Source organism: Pongo pygmaeus, chromosome 21, assembly GCF_028885625.2.
Source record: "Pongo pygmaeus isolate AG05252 chromosome 21, NHGRI_mPonPyg2-v2.0_pri, whole genome shotgun sequence".
Classification (NCBI taxonomy): domain Eukaryota; kingdom Metazoa; phylum Chordata; class Mammalia; order Primates; family Hominidae; genus Pongo; species Pongo pygmaeus.
The window spans coordinates 3,220,907-3,248,654 of NC_072394.2; the positions used below are offsets into that span (position 1 = coordinate 3,220,907).

The 27,748-nt window shown below is 37.6% G+C and overlaps 1 protein-coding gene across 5 annotated transcripts in view; it reads left to right on the top strand.

The window, feature by feature from the left end:
* PLCB1 (phospholipase C beta 1) overlaps positions 1-27,748 on the top strand; it is a 749,553-nt gene that overhangs the window by 534,467 nt on the left and 187,338 nt on the right. For all 5 annotated transcript variants that reach the window (XM_054468236.2, XM_063659059.1, XM_063659060.1 and 2 more), the window contains 2 exons: positions 14,256-14,402; positions 26,986-27,143. In XM_054468236.2, the coding sequence (XP_054324211.1) occupies positions 14,256-14,402; positions 26,986-27,143 (305 nt within the window). The remainder of the gene's footprint in view (positions 1-14,255; positions 14,403-26,985; positions 27,144-27,748) is intronic.

Below are 27,748 nucleotides of genomic sequence, written 5' to 3' on the forward strand. Positions count from 1 at the left end.
AATGTGATAGGAAAGTTTGTGCCTGGGCAAAGATAATTGAGAAGGGAACATTTAGATTATTTCTTAAAATAGGCAAATAGACTTTGGTGAGCCATAGGATATTAATGCCATCTGCACTTACTTTCTCTGAGCTGATCTAGCAGAATTCGCAAGGGCCAAAGCACCAGGAAAATACGTGAGCCGAGAAATTGCTTTTCAGTGCTGTGCTTAGAAGTGATTTAAGGAGGTGCTAAACCACTGGGCTGGTAGCTTTCCAGTATGCTCTGGTATTATTGCATTAAGAGTGAAGATTGAGCAATGATGAATGGATTCTCAACCACCTAATCCCAGTGACATCCAAACATCTGAGTGCCAGATCCTGCCTAATTGGCATTTGGCACAGTAGGAGGAGGCTGGTGTCCATGCAAGCTGGCAGACACATTGTCCAGTTTTCCCATCTTGACTGTGATTATTCTACGTGGATTTATGGGCCATCTGTCTTCCAAGGCAAAATTTGTAGATTTTTCTGTGCTGCAGAGCTCTGAAGATGTTATTTGCATGTGTTTAGCTGTTTTTATTTTTAAAAGCTAACCTGCATATTTTTTGCAAAGCCCACAAAACAATGTCACTTCTTGTGTTCAGCATTTCTCTTGTCCTCATGTTGGCATGACAAGTTTTCTATGATATTTCATTTTTCTTCCTAAAAATCAGATTCATGGGTTGGGGGATAAAAATGCTAGAGGATGCCTTTAAATTACTTGCAGAGATTAGAATGTAAATTAAGTCGGGAAAAGAATTTGGATCTTGATAGACAAATTCAAATCGAAGAGCTAATCCTCACGCCTCTGCCAGATGGGTCATTTGTCCACCGGAGCTCAGCTTCTTTACACAGAAAGATTAAAGTAACACGTTTTAGAGAGATAAGTAAATCATGGGAAAACTCTGCCTTGGTCACATTTAGGATTATTTTTAGGACCAATGCAGAGTGCCCAGATTGAAGCCAACTGCCAAGAAGGCAGGATACCTTTCCTCCCCATCATCCATGCACCCCAATCCAGGCCAGTGTTAGGAAAGTTATGTGGATAAGCACCATCAACCACACCCACCACTATCTGTCTTTCCATTGCCCAGGCATGATATCCAGATCCATTTCACGCTAAATAACCCTGTGCCCTCAGACAAGTTGCTAACATCTCTAAGCCTCCGTTTACTCAACTGAAAATGGTAATTTAAAAGTACGTCTCTCATAGGATTTCTATGCCTGGCATGTGGTCAATGCTCAGTCATAGTAGCTCCCATTATTATGATAATTATTGTTATTTACCTTCTTCTATCACTAGATGATGTGTGATGTCTTCTACAGCAAGCAGCATAGCATCATGTTTAATGGCGTGAAACACAAAGCCTGACTGCCTGGGCTCAAATCCCAGCTTATTCACTTATGAGTTGTAACCTTGAGCAACCTTCAGCAAGCTACTTGAGCAACCGTATCTTTGCATGGGCACAAACCTTGAGCAAGCTACTTGCCTCAGGTTTCCCATCTATAAAATAGTCATAAAAGTACCCACTTACAGAGAGTTACTGTGAGGATAAAATGAGTTAATACTTGCATATAGCAAGTAGCATATCACAAAAGATTGTTAAACAATATGCTGGAAATATTTTAAATTATGAAACTCTTCTAAGGCTCTCTTCTTCCTTGCACTTTCCTGTCATACTCTTTTTTTTTTTTTTTTTTTAGTACTGCATGTGTAAGCATGGCCTGCCACATTTTCTTTCCTTGATCCTTTTTCCTTTAGCACTTTGCTGCTGCTGCCTTAAACTGCTTTTAGGACTAGCTCAGGAGCAGTTCCATGCTAGTTCTTTGATGCCATGATAGCTAACCATCCAGATATGCACATCGAGCAGGGAAGAACCTCAGTGGGAGCCCTTCCAGAGACCTTAGCAATGTGCCATGAGTTGTATTTAGGGATTAGTTTTTGAGTATGCCCTATGTACTTTTTTCTTGTCCTGGTTCACAGAGCTCATGCAAAGTGTAATGAGAGAATTAGGTGCTGAGGACTTGCTACTGAGCTCAGAAATTTCAGTTAAATGAGGGGCATCAGCTTGTGTTACCTTACCTTATTTAAAGTTACATTCAGCTGGGCACGGTGGCTCACATATGTAATCCCAGCACTTTGGGAGGTTGAGGCGGGTGGATGACTTGAGATCAGCAGTTCAAGATCAGCCTGGCTAACATGGTGAAGCCCCATCTCTACTAAAAATATAAAAATTAGCCTAGCATGGTGATGCGCGCCTGTAATCCCAGCTACTCGGGAGGCTGAGGCAGGAGAATCGCTTGAACCTGGGAGGCAGAGGTTGCAGTGAGCCAAGATCGTGCCACTGCACTCCAACCTGGGCGACAGAGCCAGAGTCCATCTCAAAAATAAATAAATAAATAAATAAATAAATAAAGTCACATTCATGAACTCAGTGGAAAGTGAGAGCCTATTAAATTATTTTAGATACTTGTGAACCTAATAGGAAATTCTACCAAGGCTGAGCAAAGGAAGCTAAGAAGAGATGGCACTGATGGAGCAGGTGGCTCGCAATGTGCAATATCTTGAAGTACAGCCAACTCTGCTGTCACTTAACGAGTGATTTGGCTTGTTCTGAATTATTCTAGGCCCCTTTTCCAGTCTATTTTGATAGCTTTGAGCATTTAATGCTGTCTAGTTAGCACTTCTCCTAGGCAAAGGTAGGGCGTAAGGATAAAACTTTCAATCTCTCTAAGACTTTGTTAGGACTCAGCCCCCCAAATCCCTGTCTTTCTTCCGCATATTTGTTGGACTTCAAGGTACCATTAGTCAGTGCCAGCGAGGCCTCTTGGTTCTGGTGTGTGAGCTGTTCATTGCATTTCTTTGATGTTTTCTTCTTAGTCCTTCCTTTGTAGTGTCATTTATGGCTGAATTCGGAATTGCCGTTTTTAGTTGTCTATGATACAATATCGTTTGAGATATCTGGTTGCCAAGATGAAGCACAAAAACCACTCACAATATAAATTAATACATAAATGTTAATATTTGGGGACAAAATAATCATTTTTTCAATTAATATTTATTGAGCATTTACAAGCCAGGCACTGTTGTGAGTTCTAAAGATCAGCAGTGAACTAGAGAAACACTGCCTGTCTGCTGGACTTCCCACTGAGTGCCTGCACCTCTTTGCTGAAGGCTCTCTTTAGCTGCCAAAGCCCCCTCTTCCCAAGTGTGCAGTTGGCCAAAGAGTACTGGGGAATTATCCCCCTGGAAGCAGTCCTCAAACAATGACTGATGGGACTTGGTGTAAATACTCCAGCTCCCTCTCCCCTTAAATGGGATCACCTTCAAGTACATGTTTTGTCTCATTTCCTTCAAGGAAAACACAAACTAAGACACTCCATCCTCATAAAACTCACAATCCCTGGACGAAGAGACCAAGACTAGCATACCAGCAAATATATCTGTTAGTAGAATGACAGATGGTGATAAATGCTATGGAGAAATATTAAACAGTATGTGAGACAGGAGTGCCACCAGGAGAGATTGCTATTTGTATGGGCTACTCAGGAAAGTCTTCATGTTGTGGTAAGATTTGAGGAGACTCTCAGTGCACTCAAAACAAGTCTCTCTCTCTCGCTCTCAATTTCTATTTTGAAATAACCTAGAGTGGTGGCTAAGCACTAAGAGCCTTCCCTAGTGCCTGGGCATCAGAGAGGGAATCTGGTCCAAGCTGGTAGCCCTGCATTATCTCATTCTTTTTTGGTCTTGGTCATTGACCATCCTTTTCATAACCACAGACTCAGCTCCATCTTTGCCACCCTTGAGTGGACCAAGGAGGAACTCTCTAAGGCTCAGGCCCATCTACTTAAACACTTCTGCTTCTATGGGTTGTGGCTGCTTGGGAATACCAGCAGCAACTTTCTGGAGCACCTTCTGGGAAAGGAGCCACAGAGCTTCTCTCTTCAGGACATCAGGCTTGTCTGCGGTTTCTCCTAGACTTGAGGACAAGGAAGCCTTGGTATGAGAATGTCCTCAGGACCAAGCAGAAGAATGTACCTTTTCATTCTTCTTTCTCTGCCATCCCTTTCTTCCCTGAAGCAAAAGGTCAAATGCTTTGTTGCTGCTTGTTTTGGAAAAGAGTAAGAGGGACTGGTGAAGGCTAAAGGAGGAAATATGTCAACTCTCAAATATGACAGGATTGAACACATGATTTATTTTATCACCTTAGAATTTAGTTCTAGAAGTCTCCTTAATTTTTTTAGATTTAATGGTATAATTTCTCTGGTAGTGTTTTGAATTCAAATTGCAACTTTACATGACAGACTTAGGGTACAGAATTACAAATCTGGACATAATTTCCTGGCGATTGAATCAAGTATCAACATGTCTGATGACCACCATGATGGGAGTTGGACAAGTCACCAGCACTCAGAAAATCAAAGGTCAGCTCGACTCAATGATCACTCCTTTAGAAACGTGAGGAGTTGACTGCTTCTTGCACGCACCACCGCACCTGTTCCACACAAGTGGCCTTGTGAGATTGGCAAGAGAAGCCAAGATATCCATGCTATTTCCCACCTAATAAGTACCTGGGAGCTCAAGCTTCCTCTGTGGCTCTGATGGCACTCTACCTGGGAGAAGATATAGCAAGGAAAACCTGACAGATCATCCATACAGTGCCATCTGTGGTAAGAGATTAGTCACTGCATACTTTTCATTAGAAAAAATATAAAGAAAGCCAGGGAATCCCACGATAAGTCCCTGCCAGGCAAAGCAGAAGACCTTCTGCTCTTCCCGTCTGATTCAACATTACCTACAAATACTAAGATCAAATACAAGGAATGGAAGATCTGACTTTTAAACTTAATCAACAAAAATATCTGCAGTATGGTATAGTAGAATCATGGAACTTCAGGATAAATATGGTAGATTGAACATATTCAACTAACTGAACTTTCTTGAAACCACAGCAAAACTCCATTAAAAGAGACTTTTAAGGGCATAATCTGGCAAGGGTGAGGGATAATAGATAAGAAACGACCATTACATAATTTAGGCATCTGGCTATATGTTTACAACAGTTGACAGATCTGAGAACCTGATCATTGATCATCCGTGTGAAAATCTGGAACCAATCCAAGTTATTTTATAAAAAACCTTAAAAGTCTCAGAAATTGATGATGTCTGTTTCCTCTGGAAGTGGGATTCAAGATAAGGCATAAAACAAAGAGGTTAGTTAACAGCTACTTAAGGAACAGTCAGAACTCCCACCTTAGAGGGACTATTTATGTATTTATTCTTTGGAGTCAGGAAAACAGAGGGTGTGAGGATGACACAAAGCCCAGATGAAAGCAGGCTACAGGCCGGGCACTGTGGCTTACGCCTGTAATGCCAACACTTTGGGAGTCTTAAACAGGCAGATCACCTGAAGTCAGGTGTTAGAGACGAGCCTGGTGAAACCCTGTCTCTACGAAAAATACAAAAATTAGCCAGGCGTGGTGGCATGTGCCTATAGTCCCAGCTACTCAGGAGGCTGAGGCAGGGGAATCACTTGAACCCAGGAGGCAGAGGTTGCAGTGAGGCAAGATAATGCCACTGCACTCCAGCCTGTGTGACAGAGCGAGACTCCGTCTCAAGAAGAAAGAAAAAGAAAGAAAGAAGAAAGAGAGAGAGGCAGAGAGACAGAAAGAAAGAAAGAGAGAGAGAAAGAAAAAAAGAAAAGAAAGAAAAGAAAGAAAGAAAGAAAGAAAGAAAGAAAAAGAAAGAAAGAAGAAAGAAAGAAAGAGAGAAAGAAAGAGTACCATTTTGAAAGCAAGGAGATAAAGTGATCGTAAGCATACGAAAAAATGCTGAGACCTCCTGAATTCTTCTCCAATCTTGCTCTAGAATGCTGGCATCCAGGCCTTCACTCTATCCTGGCAAGAGATTAGATAGAAGTTCTCCCAAGAATCTAATCTGCCTAAGAGGAAAGACCTAAAGATATCAATATTAGAGATTACTCCGAAAGAGACAAAGACAGATCCCTCTGCAGTGATGCCTTACCAACTCTCGTACTTTTCAAGCGCAGCAAACACATCCAGAAATCCAATCAGCTTTTTAGTCTGCCAACTTGAAATATGAACAGATAATTAAGTATTACTAGACATATGAGGAAAACTTCCTTAAAAACAGGAAAAAGCAGGGAAAATAGTAACTTTGTAGGAAATAATGACTATATAGTGAGAATTCGTTAAGTATACACATATCATTAATGTCCATAGAAAAATAACCAAATATATTATGTACATGAAAAAGAACAGAATGCTAATTTTTTTCAATAAATGTCAGAGAACATAAACTGGCTGTTAAACACAAAAACAAAGCACTCCAAAAAAAGGTGGAAATACAGTTGAGGAAATCTTTTAGAGAGTAAAGCAAAAAAATTAGATGAAAGATTGGAGAGAAAATGTATAAAAGTTTAAAATCTGGTCAGGCGTGTTGGCTCATGCCTATAATCCCAGCATTTTGGGAGGCTGAGGTGGGCGGATCACCTGAGTTCGGGAGTTCGAGACCAGCTTGACCAATGTGGAGAAACTCTATCTCTACTAAGAATACAAAATTAGACTGGTGGGGTGTGGTGGCACATGCCTGTAATCCCAGCTACTTGGGAGGCTGAGGCAAGAGAATCGCTTGAACCCAGGAGGTGGAGGTTGTGGTAAGCCAAGATCGCACCATTGCACTCCAGCCTGGGCAACAAGAGCAAAACTCTGTCTCAAAAAAAAAGTTTAAAATCCAGACAAATAATATTCCAGAATGAAAAAACAGAGGAAATTATCATAATAATTCATAATTTTTTTTCCAAACAAGACAACAGCTTTCAGACTGAAAGGTTTCAAAGGGGCCCAGCACAGGGGATAGATAAACCCATGCCAAAGCACATCATTATGAAATTTTAAGAAACGGGGACCAAAAGTGCTAGAAATTGCCAGAGGGACAAAAACCAAAACAAAACAGGCCACACACCTGTTTTTAGGATGGTGAATCACAAAGTCTTCAAACCTCTTAACAGAGCTAAAAGACAGTGGAGCAAATTTTCCCACAAAAATCTTAAAAAAAAAAAAAATCCAACCCAAAATACTGTGTCCAGCAAAACTAGCAATCAAGTGTGCAGGTGTAAAGAAGTCATTTTTGGACATGCAAGACTCAAGAAACTTAACATTAATGAACTCTTTCTCTGGAAGCTACTGACCAATGTGCTCCAACTAAAATTAAAAAATTAACAATTAAAGGGGAAGACATGGTATAAATAAAAGAGATTTAGCACAGAATAGAAGTGAAGAAAACAGAAATTAATCAATCTAGATTGGAACAGGTAAAAGGCTCCAGAAAAGGCTTCAAGAGAATCTAACCAAGAGAACACTTGTTATATTTGTACATATTGCAAAAACATTTAGCTAGGCAGTGGATACTTTGGAGTTGGACTGGAGATATATGCAAAAAATTAAGCAAATGATAAAACGATAATTATTAACTATAGGGAAAATTTAAAAAAAATTGTGCATGAAGATAAAAATAATTGTTAGGTTACTGTATGACTCAACCCTGAACACACTGTGTAGTCATGATAACATAAACACTGAACACTGTAACTAAATTATAGTATTACTATCTCTGAAAGAATGAGAGTAATGTATACATGTGCTATAGGAGTAGAGATAAGAAAGAGCAATATTCTCATCTTTCATGGTAGTAAGTCAAAAATAGCAATACATGCGTATTATTTTGAGATACAGAAGTAAACACCAAAAGCTTCTGCTAAAAGATTTGAAGGTGTTTGCTTCTAAGTAAGGAGACATGAGGAAGCGTGTTTCTATTAACCGTCCTAGTAAAAGTGGTGCTGGATAGCAGCCATAGAATAATTCTAAATTTAGCAGATAACCCTTGGCTTCTCAACCATGTTGTTTTTCCTATACTTGTCTCCTGAAGTGGTATCTGCACATCAAGAGCAAATTACACAGGTGGCTTCTTAGCTCCCCTTTGTGACTCCACACACTGGAGACATTCAGCCCCTCCCTACGCCTTCTTTCTAAACTTAGCCCATCAGCAATCAACCCTGACTGATTTTTCTTCATCTTCAACCAGACTTGGGCAGCAGAATGGTAGAAAGGAAACTGGAGCAGAGCTGGATCAAAATGAATTGCTTCTTTCAGAAGAGTCCTGAAATTTACATCCCCAAGAAGGTTCCTATCTGGCCAACATGAAATTAGTGTGTCCACTAACTGATTGTGTGGGCTGCAACTCCAAACTCTTTAGTGTTGTATGCACTAAGAACTACACTAAATGAGTAGAAACCTGAACTGATCAGCAACGGGAATCAAGGAGGAATTTTATGTGCCATGTTCTTAAGTTCTTGAAAGGCAACGCTCTGATGGACACATCCTTGGTTATTTCCAACCCTTGACACATAGAGATGCACCCTCAGTAAAATGTGTTCATTGGTAACCACTAGTAAGGAGTGCCCCAGCTCCAGGGTGCGTTCAAAACATTTTGCTGTTCCTGGAGAAATATGAGCTGAAAACATCTTTTCCCATGTACCTGAAACAGGAGAGTCAACCCAGAATGTCTCCTTAAAAGTAGGTTTTTAGAAGCCAATAGATAAAGGGATCCGAACCTGAGATGAGAGAACCACTCTACAATGCTCTTCTAGACCATTCTTCCTTTCTGTTCTCCAGGACTCCCTTTTCTGGACACAGATCTTCCTCATTCTTAATTGTTGCAAGGCCAGTGGGATGGCCCTGAGTGTAGAGGAGGCATCAGAGTAGCCCATAGCCCAGTAAATACTCAAGGGCCTTTGTATGCATTTGCAAGCATGATGGCATCCAGCTGAGTGTCACTGGATACACTTCAGGGTTTTTAAAGCATGATTTTAAAGCATCCCTGGAAGGTATCATTGCGTCATAGCAGAATTTTGAATTGATGTCTTTCTGACATCTTTAGGAGCATTGTTTTTTCCATTCCTTGAAGGATTTACATTTTTCGTACTTCAGCTGGAAGTGGTACAAACATCATGTTTGTTTATAAAGACCTTTAAATGCTATTATATGAGTGACATGTCCAATGGCATACTGATTTATTATTAACAAAATATATAAGGTAATTTATTTTTAGCCTTTGTCAGCTAACTTTTCCTTCTGAACTCAACTTCTCTTTCTGGTGATTTTATTTCAGAAAATAGTAACATTGCTTTTATTGTGGTTTGATGTTTCATAATCTCACTCAAATATGGGACATTTTGTTTTAATTTAGCTAGAAATAATTCCTAATATACTAGCCTGATTGAATTCATAGACTTTTAGAGCTAGAGGAGACTGAGGCATCCATATAGTTTACTCATCCTATAATTAAGGAATTTGTCCCTGACCAGTGACCACTGGCAAGAATGGAAGAAAACTGGATTTCTTGTGCTGTTACTAAGTTTTTTAGAAAAGCAATGTGTTTTCTTATCTTAATTCTCAAGGTTTTTCATTCTTCTATGTGCCTCAGTGGACCAGAGTGGATCAGAAAAAAAATTGTAAATTTTTCACAAACAGTGCAAGTTTGATAGAAAAGGGCTAAAGCATTTAAGTCAATGGTGACAATAATATTCCAGCTGAAGGTTATATAGAAGGAATATCCTCAGATTTGGTTCTCTGCCCCAAGTCTTTACTAGTCAGAACTATTTTTTAGGCTAATTCATTATGACAAAACATCTGTATTTTTGCAAATACTCTTGACCCCTTAGCTGACACCTACAAGATTACAAACTGACTGCTCTTTATCTTTACATTTTATTGGCTTTCCTTGACTTTGACATATCTCTGCCTAATCATTTAATGTATCAAAAATCTTCAGCATTTGCTCTTTTGTTAGCAAGGCAAAGCTTTGGGATTGAAAAGTTGATCCCTGGTTCACAGTTATAGTACCCTGATTGCACAGTTATTTTATTGCTATGATATGCATGTGTTTACAAGAAGCTCACTGGTAGTCTACAATCATATTCTACCCGACTACCCTTCAAACTCAATCTTTGTTCTTATTCAAGGTTAGGTAAATTCCTTCACTAGGGATTTTTAAATTCTTTAATATAATTATAAATAATCCTCACACTCACCAAACTATTGTTGTTTATTGATTTTAATCTATACTAAAAATTGTTAAAATATTTTATTCCAATGAGATAATAAAGGTAGAGAAAATAACCAAAAAGGTTATGGTTTAATTGACCTGTAGGATATTAACTAGTCTGTATTCAGTTTAGTAATATCTGTCTAGTTTATGTTTTTGGTTTTTGGTTTATTTGCTTGGTTTTTGTTGACAAAAATATACAAACACATACACATAAAAACACATACATATATTTGTGTGTATATATGTATATATATTTATATGTATATATGTGTGTATATGTGTGTGTATATATACATATATGTATATATAAAATATATATAAAATCAGTGTCTCATAGCCTCCTTTGACCTCGCTTTGACAACTTCCGGATTCCTCAACAATGGATTAAATAAAACTTGGATACATATTCTTTGCATGTTCCAAATTATACCTTGACCTTGATTATAATATCTTCATTTGAGTATGACAAATATATGATGTGTACACCCTCACTTTTCTATCCTGTACCCAAGGCAGACATCAAAATTAATCACAGGCGTGGTTCGGAATCTTTCTCAACACAAGTACCCAGAAGACATTAACAGTAATTGGAAATTGGAACTAAAGTTAAAATCCATTTGTCATTTCTGCCCTATTGGCCTATGTTGTTTTTTTCTTGCTTTTAAAAGTTGCTGATCAAACCAAAGGATGTTTATTCTTGCATTTCATTCTTGTTCTTCTTTCATGTTCAATAAACCATTGTATTAGATTGCAGTTATTTTATTGCTATGATATGCATGCATATACGAGAAGCATACACTTGGCCAGTTTTCCATACCCTGTGACTCCCCCAGTATGCACACTCATCCAGCAGTTACATTACTTTCTTTTCCTGGCCCCTGAAGATACTTGCATTTATTGCCTGTCTTTTAAGGAATTGCTATAATTAGAGATTGAGTTGTATGAAATTGCCTTTTGCATAGGTGAAAAACAGCAAATATTACAAATTTCATATCATTTGACCTAATCAGAACATAAGAATCAAACAAAATGCTGCTGTCTTTGTTGATCTTCCAGTTTCAAAACAATTTATTTTCTATTTTGAATCCCAATAATCATCCAAAAGAAGTAGTGATTTAGCACCCACTGTGCACAAAGCATTTAATAGACACCAGGGACGACAAAGATACATGCACATTCAGCTTTTAAAGGTGCTCGTGCCTGGGTTTCAAGGGGTGAATGGCCTTATTTTCTATTAGACGGTGAGCTCTTTGAGGGCAGAGGCTGTGTTTTACTGTGCTTTATTTTTCTGTGCATTTATCATATGGTAGATGTTCAATAAACCTTTGTGAAATTAGTGAAAGGAAAAGAGTTAGGGGAGAAGGAAAGGAAATAGAGAGAAAGGGAGGAATAGAGATTCTGGTGTGAAAAGCACGTGCCCAGGCCCAGCTCATTGGCTCACACCTGTAACCTCAGGACTTTGGGAGGCTGTGGTGGGAGGATCGCTTGAGTACAGGTGTTCAAGACCAGCCTGGAGAACATAGGAAGACCCCTGTCTCTACACAGAGAAAAAAAATTACCTGGGCATGGTGGTGAATGCCTGTGGTCCCAGCTACTCGGGAGGCTGAGGCAGGAGGATTGCCCGAGCCCAGGAGGTTTTTCTTTTGAGAAACAGCTCCTCTCATCAAAAGAGCCAAAACAAACTTTCCTTCTTATTTTTCATTCTTGGACAATAGTAAAAGCAATTTAGCTATTGAGTTTCCAGAACTTGGGAAAAGCAGTCATCGGTCACCTTAAGAAATGTATTGAATGTGAAAAGGTTTTTACTGTGGTAAATAATCAGTGCTGGCTTTGCCATTTACAAATGACACATCTCTTAGCAATCAAGAATAAATAATGTTTAAATCAGTAAAAATTAGAATTGTTAAATGTCATCATTTTACTGATAGGTTTGGCAGTAGGGGAGAAGAGAAGGAAAACAGATACTTTTATATACCATTGGTGAAAGTCAATTGCTAGGACTTTAACAGGAAGAAAATTGGTTATGTGTATTAAAATCCTCAAAAATATGCAAAGTCTTTGAATCAGAAATTCTATTTCTGGGAATTCATCCCGAAGAAATAATTAAGTATTTATACAAAGATGTAACCATCAGAGTAGTCAATGCAATGTCAGTTATACTAGTGAAAAAATTAGAAACAACTTTAATGATCAATGATAATAGAATATTATTTCATATTATACTGCTATATTTTATGATATAAAAAATATAGATAGTTGCATATTTTATGCTATAGTTAAATATTTATCTGCATAGAATTTATTTTTACATTAAAAATGTTCATAATATATTGCTCAGTTAATACAAAGGTTACTAAATTATATATATAATTATATGTATGTGTGTATATGCATGATTACACCTTCATAAAAGAATTAAACACACACACGGGTATTTTTCTGGAAGGATACACACCAATGTTTTAGCAGTAGTTATCTCTGAAAGAAAAGTTAGGGATGTTCAAAACAAGTTTTATTTTTTCTCTCTGTTTATCTCATTTCCCAATTTTTCTTTAATGAACATATTCCACTTTTATAGTAATAAAAAACTGTTTCAACAAGAAAAAAAAAGGAAATGCTACCCTCCGACATTTGCTGGCAACATATTTACTACCCACAAATATGTTGTTTGAAGCTTTGATTGTCAAGATTGAAGAAACAAATTGTAGTGATAGACCAAAATACTTAAGATGATCCTATGTATCTATGAAGATTATTATGACAAAAAATTGTCTCAATACATGTATCAAAACATCCAGTTGTACACCTTAAATAATAGTTTTTTAAATTATACCTCAATAAAGTTGAAAAAATAATTTTGTCAATATTTAGTATTAGTCAACTCAGAAAGGTTACAACATAGAAAAATTTCTAAATAGAATCTGAGTAAACTAAATTATCTGTGTCATATTTCTGCCATCTGAAGTAAAATAATTCTTAATATGAGATTTAAAGATCTTTTTTCATGAGCATTCAAATTTTTATTTTCAGGAAAGACTCATTTGTGGGCATCTTTATTTTCTGTTTCAGAGAAAAATATCATTATTTGAAAATACCTTTTTTTTTTTTTGAGGCAGAGTCTCGCTCTGTCACCCAGGCTGGAGTGTAGTGGTGAGACCTCGGCTCACTGCAAACTCTGCCTCCCGGGTTCAAACAATTCTCCTGCCTCAGCCTCCCGAGTAGCTGGGACTGCAGGTGCCTGCCACCACACCCGGCTAATTTTTCTGTATTTTTAGTAGAGACGGGGTTTCACCCTGTTAGCCAGGATGGTCTTGATCTCCTGACCTCGTGATCCGCCTGCCTCGGCCTCCCAAAGTGCTGGGATTACAGGCGTGAGCCACCGTGCCCGGCCCCGAAAACACTTTAACATTATTTTAAATAATAAAACCACTTGTAAATTATGTATGTATGTATGTATGTATGTATTTATTTTTATTTTGAGAAGGAGTCTCGCTCTGTCACCCAGGTTGGAGTGTAGTGGCACCATCTCGGCTCACTGCAACCTCCACCTCCTGGGTGCAAGCGATTCTCCTGCCTCAGCCTCCTGAGTAGCTGGATTACAGGTGCCCAGCATGCCCGGGTAATTTTTGTGTTTTGGGTAGAGATGGGACTTCGCCATATTGGCCAGGCTGGTCTCGAGCTCCTGACCTCAAGTGATCCACCTGCCTCAGCCTCCGAAAGTGCTGGGATTACAGGCCACTTGTACGTAATTTTGATTATAAAGTAACATATATTAATAAGAAAAAAAATTGAAAAATTACCCCAAATTCTATTACACAGAGATAAGCACTATAAAGTTAATACCCAGTCTTATATTGGAAAACAGGAGGTTGGTGTTTATTTAAATCCTCTGAAAAGTTGGTGGGGCTCATGTAACTACATGTTTTCTCTATTATCTGTGACATTTGGAAATAATTGTAGTGAAACAGCATAATCCTACACTCTTATTTATCCATACTAAAATGTCTTCTACCTTGGACACTACCAGATATTTCTGGAAAAAAAAAAAGAGGCGACTTGACACCCATAAAAAGAATGCATTCATATCCTTTCTAACTTCATTTCCTCCAGGACAAATATCAGTGGATGGGTTCATGCGCTATCTGAGTGGAGAAGAAAACGGAGTCGTTTCACCTGAGAAACTGGATTTGAATGAAGACATGTCTCAGCCACTTTCTCACTATTTCATTAATTCCTCGCACAACACCTACCTCACAGGTATGAATTTTCTAGTTCTTTGTTACTTTAGCCAGTCTCACCAAATTTCACCAACCTCTACTTTCTGTTGTTCAGAAGCTGACGTGTGTTTTCTTCCATTTCCTGCGAAGTGCCTCTGAGAACTCTGGGGTTCCACCACCAAAGCCTCCCGCCTCCCGTGAGCAGTCATGTCCACATGTGTGTGAAGCAATAGCATCATTTCTCTATAGCCTAAGTTTTCAAGTCTTCTAAAATGCAACCATGGCTGACATTTTCAGATCAATGGGATTTTTGTGTAACTGAACTCATTCTTCAGTGTACTTGAAGCCATGTCCAGCCCTACCCAGTTCTCTGGGCTGTGTTCATCTACATGACAGCTCAGAAGTTCTTAAGTGATGGCTCATGCTTGTAATCCCAGCACTTTGGGACACCGAGGTGGGCGGATCACCTGAGGTCAGGAGATCGAGACCAGCCTGGTCAATATGGCAAAACCCCTGTCTCTACTAAAAATACAAAAAAAAAAAAAAAAAATCAGCCAGGCGTGGTGGTACGTACCTGTAAACCCAGCTACTTCGGAGGCTGAGGCAGGAGAATCACCTGAACCCAAGAGGAGGAGGTTACAGTGAGCCGAGATCACACCACTGCACCCCAGCCTGGGTGACAAGAATGAAACTTTGTCTCAAAAAAAAAAAAAAAAAAGAATTAAGTAATTGTTTTTTGTTCAAGGTAGGACAGGGCTTTAGACAAAAACAAATTGACCTGTGAATGGCAACTTATACTTTATTGTAAATATTATAATAAAGTAGGAAAAAACATCAATGTGTTTCCTAATCTGACCTTAAATTAAGCCTTGACCTATTTGGCAGTCTGGTGAAGTGTACGCACCCTTCTCAGAATGCTAAATGCATAAATTAAGTACCTAGAATTAAAGAGGAAATAAATTTCATTGAAATATTTTTATAAAATGTTATGATATATATCCTTGTATATCTCAGTATTAATAAAATGTTATGATATATATCCTTGTATATCTCAGTATTAACACAATTTAAATAAGTATAAGCAAAGTGTTGTGATATTTGCAACAATTGGAATATAATACACAGATCTTGCTAGTGACTTGTAAACTACATACTTAACTGAAGAGAATGTTAAATTTTGTGTAGAGGTTAAAATTAAAACGGTAACCGTTTTTTCTCATCCAAGTTCAAGGAGGTTCATGGAATATCACTTTAACAGTCTAGATCTTTGACATGATAAAATTCAAAGAAGTATAATTTTTAAAATCTGAGCACATTATAGAATCTTACATTTATCCTATATTTAGAACCACAAAACTCAAAAATACTTAAATATGTGTCTGGTTGAATTTTGGGTATTGTGTGTGATTTTGTTTAACTGGAAGTCACAATATAGAGTAGATTTTTTACCAATAATCTTTTGAGTCCAAAATACCTTCCAACTGATATATTTATATTCATTACATTCTGTTTTATTTGTCATATAATAAATGAGTCAGTAATACCAAAATGATTGAATGACAAGACTGATTGGATATACATTTTATTTTTTCACCTTCTTTCAGAATATATTATTTTCTCCCTTTCTGCATATCCCTAGGGTTTTCAGATTTTATGTATGTTCATTCAATCACGGCTGCCATTCTCCTTTTGAGAGACCAAATTGTCTCAACTTTGGTTACTAGGAGACATTTTTAGGCTATCATCTGTGTCCTCTTGACATGACCTATTAATCTTTGAAAGTGTTCTGGCACATAAAGATCTTCCAGACTCATCTTATTCCTTTCTGCTCCAGAGATGGAAACAGACTATTCCCCAGTGAGCCCTGGTTCTTTTTGATGGGAAAGAAAAAGTATGGGTAACAGCAATTTGGACCCTGAACATTGCCTGGACTGTTTCAGTGAACAAAGGAAGAAAAGATAATTTTTTTTGTCTTTTTAAGGCACGAGTTCACATAAATATTTCTACTTCTACCTACCAATTTAAATTATTATTATTATTATTATTATTATTATTATTATTATCATTATTGAGACAGGGCCTCACTCTGTTGCCCAAGCTAGAGCACAGTGGCATGATGATAGCTCACTGTAGTTCCAATCTCCTGGGCTCAAGCAATCCTCCCACCTCAGCCTCCTGAGTAGCTGAAACTACAGGCATGTGCCACCACACCTGGCTAATTTTTTATTTCTTGTAAAGACACGGTCTTACTATGCTGCCCAGGCTGGACTCAGGCTCCTGAGCTCAAGCAATCCTTCTGCCTCAGCCTCCCAAAGTGCTGGGATTAATGACATGAGCCACTGTGCCTGTCCCCAATTTAAATTATTTTTTTAAATTATTTTTCCATAAGTTATAAGGGTATAGGTGGTATTTGGTTACACGAGTAAGTTCTTTAGTGGAGATTTGTAAGATGAGATCCTGGTGCACCCATCACCCAAGCAGTATACACTGAACCATATTGGTTGTCTTTTATCCCTTACCCGCTTGCCCCAAGTCCGCAAAGTCTATTATATCATTCTTATGCCTTTGCGTCCTCATAGCTTAGCTCCCACATATCAGTGAGAACATACGATGTTTGGTTTTCCATTCCTGAGTTACTTCACTTAGAAAAATCGTCTCTAATCTCATCCAAGTCATTGGAAATGCTGTTAATTCATTCCTTTTTGTGGATGAGTAGTGTTCTATCGTATATACATACCACAGTTTCTATATCCACTCATTGACTGATGGGCATTTCAGTTGGTTCCACGATTTTGCTATTGTGAATTGTGCTGCTGTAAACATACGTGTGCAAGTATCTTTTTCAAATAGTGACTTATTTTCCTCTGGGAAATAAGTCCCACCCATTAGTGGGACTGCTGGATCAAATGGTAGTTCTACTTTTAGTTCTTTAAGGAATCTCCACACTGTTTTCCATAGTGGCTGTACTAGTTTACATTCCCACCAGCAGTGTAGAAGTGTTCCCTGATCGCTGCATCCATGCCAACATCTACTGTTTTTTGATTCTTGGATTATGGCCATTCTTGCAGGAGTAAGGTGGTATCACACTGTGGTTTTGATTTGCATTTCCCTGATCATTTGTGATGTTGAGCATTTTTTCATATGTGTGTTGGTCATTTGTACATCTTCTTTTGAGAATTGTCTATTCATGTCCTTAGCCCACTTTTTGATGGAATTGATTGTTGTCTCCTTGCTGATTTGTTTGAGTTCATTGTAGATTCTGGATATTAGTCCTTTGTCAGATGCATAGATTGTGAATATTTTCTCCCCCTCTGTGGGTTGTCTGTTCACTCTGCTGACTGTTCCTTTTGCCGTGCAAAAGCTCTTTAGTTTAATTAGGTCCCAGCTATGTATCTTTGTTTTTATGCAATTGCTTTTACCCAAAAGCAATTTTTGGTCATAAAATCCTTGCCTAAGCCAATGTCTAGAAGGGTTTTTCTAATGTTATCTTCTAGAATTTTTATAATTTCAGGTCTTAGATTTAGGTCCTTAATCCATCTTGAGTTGATTTTTGTATAAGGTAAGAGATGAGGATCCAGTTTCATTTTCCTACATGTGGCTAGCCAATTACCCCAGCACACTTTGTTGAAAAGGGTGTTTTTCCCCCACTTTATGTTTTTGTTTGCTTTGTCGAAGATCAGTTGGCTATAAGTATTTGGGTTTATTTCTGGGTTCTCTATTCTGTCCCATTGTTCTATGTGCCTATTTTTATACGAGTACCACACTGTTTTGGTGACTATGGTCTTACAGTATAGTTTGAAATCAAGTAGTGTGATGCCTCCAGATTTGTTCTTTTTGCTTAGTCTTGCTTTGGCTATTTGGGCTCTTTTTTGGTTCCATATGAATTTTCGAATTGTTTTTTCTAACTCTGTGAAGAATGATGGTGGTATTTTGATGGAGATTGCATTGAATTTGTAGATTGCTTTTGGCAGTATGGCCATTCTCACAATATTGATTCTACCCACCCATGAGCATGGGATGTGTTTTCATTTGTTTGTATCATCTATGATTTATTTCAGCAGTGTTTTGTAGTTTTCCTTGTAGAAGCCTTTTGACTCCTTTGTTAGGTATATTCCTAAGTATTTTTTTTTTGCAGCTATTGTAAAAGGGTTGAGTTCTTGATTTGATTATCTGCTTGGTCACTGTTTGTGTATAAAAGAGCTACTTATTTGCATATATTAATCTTGTATCTGAAAACTTTGCTGAATTCTTTTATCTGTTCTAGGAGCTTTCTAGAGGAGTCCTTAGGATTTTCAAGGTAAACAATCATATCGTCAGCAGTCAGGGACAGTTTGACTTCCTCTTTACTGATTTGGATGCCCTTTATTTCTTTCTCTTGTCTGATTGCTCTGGCCAAGACTTCTAGTACTATGATGAAGAAGGGTGGTGAGAGTGGGCATCCTTGTTTTGTTCCTTTTCTCAGGAAGAATGCTTTCAGCTTTTCCCCATTCAGTATTAAGTTGGCTGTGGGTTTGTCATAGGTGGCTTTTAATTCATTAAGGTATGTCCCTTGTATGTGAATTTTGCTGAGCTGTGCTCTCTTTAGTAATCTTGATACCTAACAGATTATACATACTAACTCATTTGCTTTACTGACAACCTTATAATAGTATTAAGAAAATTTTCAATATTAATACAAATAATAAAACTACAAAATGTAGCTCAAATTTGTATATGCAGTTTTAAAATTACATTTCACTAAAAATTTACAATCAAATTAATTTCTTCTAAGTCATTCATATGCCCTTCCTATGTATAACTTGGTAAACACAGATGTGGTAAAAAATTTGGCTCCATTGTGTCAGGTTAGTTTAAATTTGAGGGTGTTGGCATATTAAGAGCTAATCAGACTAAAAAGATGATGTGATACTTCCAGCTATTAGGAAAGAAAAGGCTTTACCTTTTTTATGAAGAAAGAACTCTAATAGCTGTCTCCAAATTTCTGTACAATGGTTTTGTATCACCACCATCTGATTCATATACCTAGTTTCAGGTCAATTATCTCTTCAATTATTTAATTTCTAGTACTGTTAGAATCCACATATTTTCAAATACTCAATTTTTAAAACTATATTAACTATGTTAAATTGTATTCTCATCTAAGGGGTTTTGTTTTTGCTGTTGTTTTTTTATCTTGCTCCCTTTTCTGAGCTCTGTATTATTATACCAAGGTTTGCATTAGATAAATCTGTAACCACCCAACTGGGTTCTTCTTGCCTGCTGCCTAGAAAAAGCCAATACACTGAGAACAGCAGGTGTTACAGCAGAGAAAGTTTACTTATTGCAAGGCAGCTGAGCAGAAGGATAGGACATATTTCTCAAATCAGTCTCTCTGATAATTCAGAAGCTAGGATTTTTCAAGGATAGTTAGGCAGGAGGGCGTTGGGAAGTGGTTAGGGAATGGGGAATGCTGACTGGTGGGTCAGGAAAGAAATGACATGGGGGTCAAAGCTGTCTTCTTGGACTGAGACAGTCCCTGGGAGAAGTTAAGTCTGTTTCTTGGCATGGGTCACAGGATGGGTGGCAGTAGTTGGTCTATGAGAATTCAAGGCCTGAAAAATACCTTAAACACCAGTCTTAGGTTTTATAATAGTGATGTTATATATAGGAGCAATTAGGGAGGTTACAAATCTTGTGACTTCAGTCCTAAACCATAATTCCAAACTTGTGGTTAATTTGTTAGTCTTACAAAACTTGTTTTGGTCCCCAGGAAAGGAGGGGATTAGTTTTGGAAAGGGACTGTTATCATCTTTGTTTTAAAATCAAACTATATACTAATTTCCTCCCATAGTTATCTTGGCCTGTACTCAGGAATGAGCAAGGACAGTTAGTTTGTGAGGTTAGAAGCAAGATGGAGTCAGCTATGTCAGATTTCTCTCACTGTCATAATTTTTGCAAAGGCAGTCAGATCTACATTCTCACAGTATTACCTTGCCCCAGTACCAGCCATTTATTTTCCTGCACGGAAATTAAGGAGAATTCCATATAATTAGAAAAAAATCTATATAAAAATATAAGTACAGGCTCTTGAAGTTTTGCCTGAAATGCTGTTTAGACTCATGGGTCAAAATTTGGTTTTACTTCACATATTATTGGTAGAATCATTGTTTTAATTACAGATGAAAGTAATGTAGAAGTCTTGTTTCTCAGAAGCCTTTGGATAAACTCAAATTTCTATGATATAAACATTCAAGCTACCCCAAACCAATTAAGAATGTTATAAAATAAAAATATAACCAATGCCTAATCCAATTGAATCCTATTAAAATTTTAAATTAATATCTGGAAAATAATTTAGTTTTTATACTTTACAGCCATTTTCAGAACAAATAAAAACTGGATTTGTAGAAACATTATTTCATATAAAGAGTGATTGGTGGAAAAAAGAAAGTTTTCCTATTCAAATGAGTTTAAGAAATGCTAGGTGCAAATGAAGGTTAGCACCTACCATAATGTGTTTTGAATATAAAATAAAAGGATCAGAGTCTCAGTCATTAACTCTTTATCCTCCTTGTCACCACCCAACTTATTTTCTTGGAGCATTTTAAGGACTAATATTCCTGAAAAATGCTATCTAAATCCAAATAGGAAGAATTTCAATATTCAGGATATTTTCTTTGAGCATCCAAAGGGACTGTAAAAATTAAATACACAGAATGAAACTAATCAGTTTAGCAATGCATTATTATTATGTCTATTTCTCTGCTCATTATTGCCCCTTTGTTTAATATCAGGATGCCCAGAAGTAAAAATAAATTGGATCATTGAGAGAAATAGATGCACTGAATGAGTGGTTTTTAATTATCATGGCCACTTTTTGGATTTGGGGTGATTTTGGCAGTACCCTCAGTACTGATTATGTTTTAAATTATTGCTTTTCCTTGAGGAATCCACCCTTATGACTCAAGAAAAAGAAATCCTCCCAGGAAGAAACACTATGCAGTAAATACAACCTATACTTGTGCACCTCTTCATAAACCTTCCCATACTCCCAACTATTTGGGAGATAATGGCTTCAGAAACACTGGAAATACAAAGCAATCTATCTCCAGACAGTTAGTATCTTCATTCAGATAAGAACGAAACCATTAGATTTGAGGGTTTTGCTATCCCCAATAATCTGATGAATTAAATTATCTGACTGAATGTTTCTGACAATTATTCAACTCCTCTCCTCATGTGTAAGTTCTTGGCTGAAGAAAAGTTCTAAAAATGATTTAAGACCTAGCTGTACCTTTGCCAGTCATCTGCTACAAACCCAGACTTTGAGCATCCCTCCTCTCTTTCCCATCTCTCCCACTCATTTAGCCCTTAGCATATGCAACGTTTTATCATTTACTTTTGCTTTAGAGCACACACAGACCTAAGAAAGTCAGGTGGTAGAATGAAAAGAAGGTGAGCTTAGGAAATAAATAGGGCCCAGTTTAAAATGGCCTTTAAGTAAACGACATACTTAACTCATTTGAGCCTTGGTTTGTTTGTAAAATGGAGATAAATTAAAACAGCCAGGGTTCTTGTGGCTGAAAGTAATAGGATGCTATTATTTAATGGCTTAAAGATTTAAGCAGTGTATTACCTCACACAGCAAGGCACCCAGGAGTAGAGTGGTTGAGGATTGGTTAAATCAGGAATTCATTAATATCATGGAAGACCCAGGTGCTTTCTGTCTTTTTGGTACCCTTATGGTTTCAAGATGACTGTGTACCCTAAGCATTACCTCCCTATGAAACAAGATCCACAAAGGACATGGCGAACGTTCTTGTGACCCTTCTAAGAGTGAAGAAAATGTTCCTAGAGGTTCCCTGACAGCCCCCCACCTCTGTCCCCTCAATCTGGTAGGCATTCTTTATGCCATGTTATATATAGCTCAGAGTCACACCACACAGCAATGCCCACAGTAATTGCTAACATGGGCCATAGAACTACCATGACTGACTGAGAAGAATCAAGATTTACCCCAAGGCTGCAGAGAAGACCCTGAAGCATATCAGAACCTAGATAAAATATTTTATTGGCAAGGAAAAAGAGAAAGAAGAGACAGAATGGGCAACCAGAAGTGTAAGAATGGGAAGAAATTGATGTTTGCCTCCCTACCTGGATGGTGAGGGTAAAGGAATATGTCTCATATCATTTTCATATCCCCAGTAACCAGTATTTTGCCTCCCACAGAAAATGTTTTGGGGAATATGTACAAACACATATGGTGAAGCTCCTATAATCAGTAAAGTATATACTTGAAGTCGTTTTCTCAAGAGTGGAAATGACTTTAGGCTCTTACATAGACACTTTGTCTCCTAAGCCATCTCATGGCAATTGCTCTGTATTCAAGAGAGCACCATGGTTTCACTGGGGCAGCAGGCAGATACCATGTAAGTGAGAAATCAGATCAAACAGATGCATCTAGAGAGGGTCAAGACAAATAATACATTCTCTGCATTTTGGACAGTTTCCTCAGGTGTAGCCATGAGATTATATGCCCTGAATGGCTGTCATAGCATTGAAAGCAAGGAAATATAGTCCTCATCTCCATCTGTTGAAGGGGACAATGACTATTGAAGAAGGCCACTGAATTAACAAATATATCACATTCTGGAACCTTCTTACCCTGGAGGTTGGAGGGAAGACATTAATGATAAATATGAAAACAGGCAATTAATCATCAGCCACTGCAAGATGAGAAATTCTTCAGAAGTTTGTGTTAATGGAGGGATTGCTATTTTCGATCTTCTGGTTTTTTCCATCCCTGGATGCATTGGGTAATCTGAGACAAAGCTCAAGGGAATGTAACCAGCCACCCAAAATGAATGCAGTCAAGTGAGAAGTTGCAGAGCTGTGACTTGGAGCGGTATTATGAATTACTCTGAGAAGGAGCTTCAGCTCCCAAGTTCAATCATGGGCTTGGAATGTATTCCAGAGGGTGTTCAGAGCCAGGGAGAGATGATGTCAAATACTAGTTTCAGAAATACCAAAGGTTGAATGACTCATGACCTATCACTAATCTGAACCTTCAGCGATCTGCTAGCCCCAGAAGCTATATTTATTCAATATATTCAAATGGAAATATAATGAGTAGATGAGATGTAATAATGAGGAGTTAAGAATTTTAGGGAACAAAAATAAATCAGCTTTGAGGCTTAAGGCAGAAAAGAAGAGAGTAACAGAGAAAATGAATACATGTGTTTGAAAAATATTTCCATAAATGAAGTAAAACATACAGGGAACCTAATATGCATTCCAAGGAATAGGATAATTATGGATAAATGTGGGTTTTCTCAAAGTATGCTTTCTTTGGGAGGGTTCCATTTCTAATAAAAGGTATTCATTTTAAGAATGAACAATGAGTTTACCTTGGAGGGATTCTGTTGGTCTTAGGTGGACAATAAACTCTTTCTCTTTTTTATTCTTCAGTTTTTTTCCCCACATTCCTTTGCATCTCACAAACCCAACCTCATGCCTTACCATGGTTTTCAAAACATTAACTGATCAACATTCAAAAGATACATCAAATTCCTTCTAATTGTTCTTTGATTAAAAATATTCACAAGAAAATCTAAGGAAATGTTTCTCAAAACTTTGAACCTCTTATTACAGAATGCTCTAGTGTCTGTTAGGTACTTCGATACACTGTTAAATCTGATTAAATTCATCACACTATCCTTACTAAAGTTAGTAACATTCAACTAGTATTAATGAAATTGATTCCGAAATTGTACAATATGTAATTGTGTTGATATAGTCAGTGATGTGCTTAAACAATTCTCTAAACAGTACACACAAAAATCTGCTCTATTCTTTAATACCGGTGCAATTTTCTGCAGAAGCAAGCATTTTAAATTAAATAACCTGATAATATTTGAATTATTCACTTCCTTTAGCTATGGTAGCACCCCTTTAAGTTTAGAAATAACATATAAATGTTTGTCTTTTCCCCTTTACTCCCACTGTCCCCTTGTCCCTAATGCAGAAAAGACCTTTGTAAATCTTTGCCATGACAATGAGCTTTGAGGCAATTAGGAATGGCAATTTGATTATCCAGCATCAGGAAGTTTCTAGATCATTTTGTCAGTGTTGCTGCTTTTCCAAATGCATCTTTGTGTTAAAAACATCCCATTTTTCCAGTAGAGAAAAGTTATTATGCAGACCCACTTAATCAGCCTTTCAGTGCATTTACCAGGGCTCTAAAGAACTCAAAAATGTCATCCTTTTGTTATGCTGGTGGTTGAGTATTATGACATGCATATAAAAATAAAATTAAGCTAGTAGGCTTAATCCCATTTTCTTTGTCCTGTGTGTCTCCACGGGGCACATCTTGTCCATTTCAAAGTCATTTTAACAGTTTGCATCAATATGCCATCTTTTAACTGGCTATTTAAAAAAAATGATGGTAGGCCAATTGTGGTGGTTTATACCTGTAGTCTCAGCACTTCCTGAGGCAGAGGTAGGAGGATCGGTTGAGCCCAGGAGTTTGAGACCAACTTGGGCAACATAAGGAGACCCTGTCTCTAAAGAAAATACAAAAATTAGTTGAGCATGCCCGTGCACATCTGTGGTCCCAGTTACTTAGGAGGCTTAGGAAGGAGGATGACTTGAGCCTAGGGGGTTGAAGCTTCAGTGAGCTATGATCACACCACTGCACTCTAGCCTGGGTGACAGAGTGAGATCCCATCTCAAAGAAAAACTTTTTAAAAAATGATTGGGGCTTATAGAGTATAAATCAAAGAAAATATTTAATAGGGAAAACCAAAGACTTCAATTTGTGTGTTGCTAATGGGCCTGTTGCAAGAGCTATTTATTATTACTCTTTCAAAAATAGTTTATCCTGAAATTAGTGACTTCCATTGACTTAAGTAAAATAGGAGCTTTTGGCTTCCATGCCCTGTGTATTATAATCAAGGCCCTCAGACCTTTCAGGTGCCTTCATTATAATAATTCTCATCACTTTACTAGGGTATGTTAGTTCTATTCACAGAAGTCCAATTCTGGTAAAGTTTATCTTTTTCTTCTGTTGCTTGTGTTTTTGGTGTTGTATCTACAAAACCATTGCCTAATCAAGGTCACAAAAATTTACTGCTGTGTTTTCTCCTAAATGTTTTGTAGTTTTAGCTCTTATATTTGTATACTTGATCCAATTTGAGTTTAGTTCTCTATGGTATGAGGTAAGGATCCAAGTTCTTTTTTTATTTTTATGTGGTTATCCAGTTGTCCCAACACTATTGAAGACTGTTCTTTCTGCACTGAATTGTCTTGGCAATTGTTGAAAGTCAGTTGACCATAAATTGAGGGTTTATTTTGGAAATCTCAATTCTATTTCCATTAATCTATATGTCTGTCTTTATGCCAGTACCACATGGTCTTGATTACTGTAGCTTTGTTGTAAGTTTTGAGAAGTGTGATTCCTCCATCTTTGTTCTTATTTTTCAAGATTGCTTTTGGCTGTTTCAGGTTCCTTACATTTCTATATGAACTTTGGATCAGCTTGTCAATTATTTCCAAAAAAGCCTGGTGAGATTTTGATAAGAATTGAATCTTTAGGCCAATGGTGGGGACTAGTGTCATCTTAGCAATACCAAGTCTTCTGCTCCATGAACATGAGATGTATTTCCATTTATTTGGGTCTTCTTTAGTTTCTTTCAACAACATTTTGTAATTATTAGAGAATAAGTTTTGCACTTCTTTGTTTAATTTAAATTTATTTATTTATTTATTTATTTATTTTTGAGACAGAGTCTCACTCTGTTGCCCAGGCTGGAGTGCAGTGGCACCATCTCAGCTCACTGCAAGCTCCACCTCCTGGGTTCACACCATTCTCCTGCCTCAGCCTCCTGAGTAGCTGGGACTACAGGCGCACGCCACCATGCCCAGCTAATTTTTTGTATTTTTAGTAGAGACGGGGTTTCACCATGTTAGCCAGGATGGTCTCGATCTCCTGACCTCGTGATCTGCCCGCCTTGGCCTCCCAAAGTGCTGGGATTACAGGCATGAGCCACCGCGCCCGGCCTTAAATTTATTTTTTTTTAAAGAGCACTTTAAAAAAACAATGTTTAGCTTTTCTCAGCATTTGTGCCTTCGGCAAATGTGTCAGAGGCAGCTGACTTATATAATAGTTTCCAACAATAAATTCTCATCAGGAGGCAGTCAGAATTAAAAGAGTGAGTTTTGATGCTATAATCCTGGATCTTCTACTTCCTAGCATTGGAAACTTGGGCAACTGAACTCTGTGCCATTTTATTATGTGAAATGGGTATTTTTTTATTAAATAGTTATGCCACAGAGACTTTTTGTGAAGATTAAATGTTTAGTATATATACAGTCCAAAAACCTGTAATTGGCACATGGTAAATAGTTAATAAACATGCATCGTTGTTATTGTTACAATTCCCTATCTTTCCCAAAAGCACTACTATGGATTCTATTTGAGATTGAGCCATTACCTTCTGGTATGTTGAGGCAGAAGAAAGGCAAAGAATAACTGCTCCAGCTCTTAGACTCTTTGTTTTCCCATTATTGAGGAGCCTTTCTAAGAAAGCACCACTGTCTTCCTTGCTTCATGGGAATCTGGGGTTTGTTTTGTTGGTGTTTTATAGCTGGCCAACTGGCTGGAAACTCCTCTGTTGAGATGTATCGCCAAGTGCTCCTGTCTGGTTGTCGCTGTGTGGAGCTGGACTGCTGGAAGGGACGGACTGCAGAAGAGGAACCTGTCATCACCCATGGCTTCACCATGACAACTGAAATATCTTTCAAGGTAGAGTATATGAATGTTACTAAGAGAGGCAACTGGGGACACCTGATTCCTTTTGGTTAAAGCCTCCTAAGGTAGAAAGTCCCAGTGGTCACAATTAAGTCCAAAGGCTGTTAATCATCTTTGCAATTTCAGAGGCTAAAATCTGGCTGTTTCTTCATGAATAATTGGCATCAGGTGAATTAATTCATGCTGACCAAATTCTAAGGAAACTGTCTTGTGAAAGGAAATATCAATGTATTTGTCTTGTCCTCTTTAGCGCTCTTACTCCTAATTTCTTGCATTTTATTTTTATGAAATATAACACACATAAAGAATACAGACAACTTATTTAGACTAATGGCTATAAAGTATGCATCCATGTAACTATCATCTAAATCAAGAAATAGAAACTTGGGGGGTACCTGAAACACTTCCATGTATCCATTCCCATCAGAATGACCTGTTTACCCTCAGAGGTGACCACCATCCTGACTATTACAGTAGTCCCTACTTTGCACTTCTTTAGAGCACAAAGTACAAATTTATGTGCAGCCCTAAATGATGTAGCTTCACCAATTTTTTTCACTTGTAAATTGATTCACACTATAGTATACATTATTTTATGA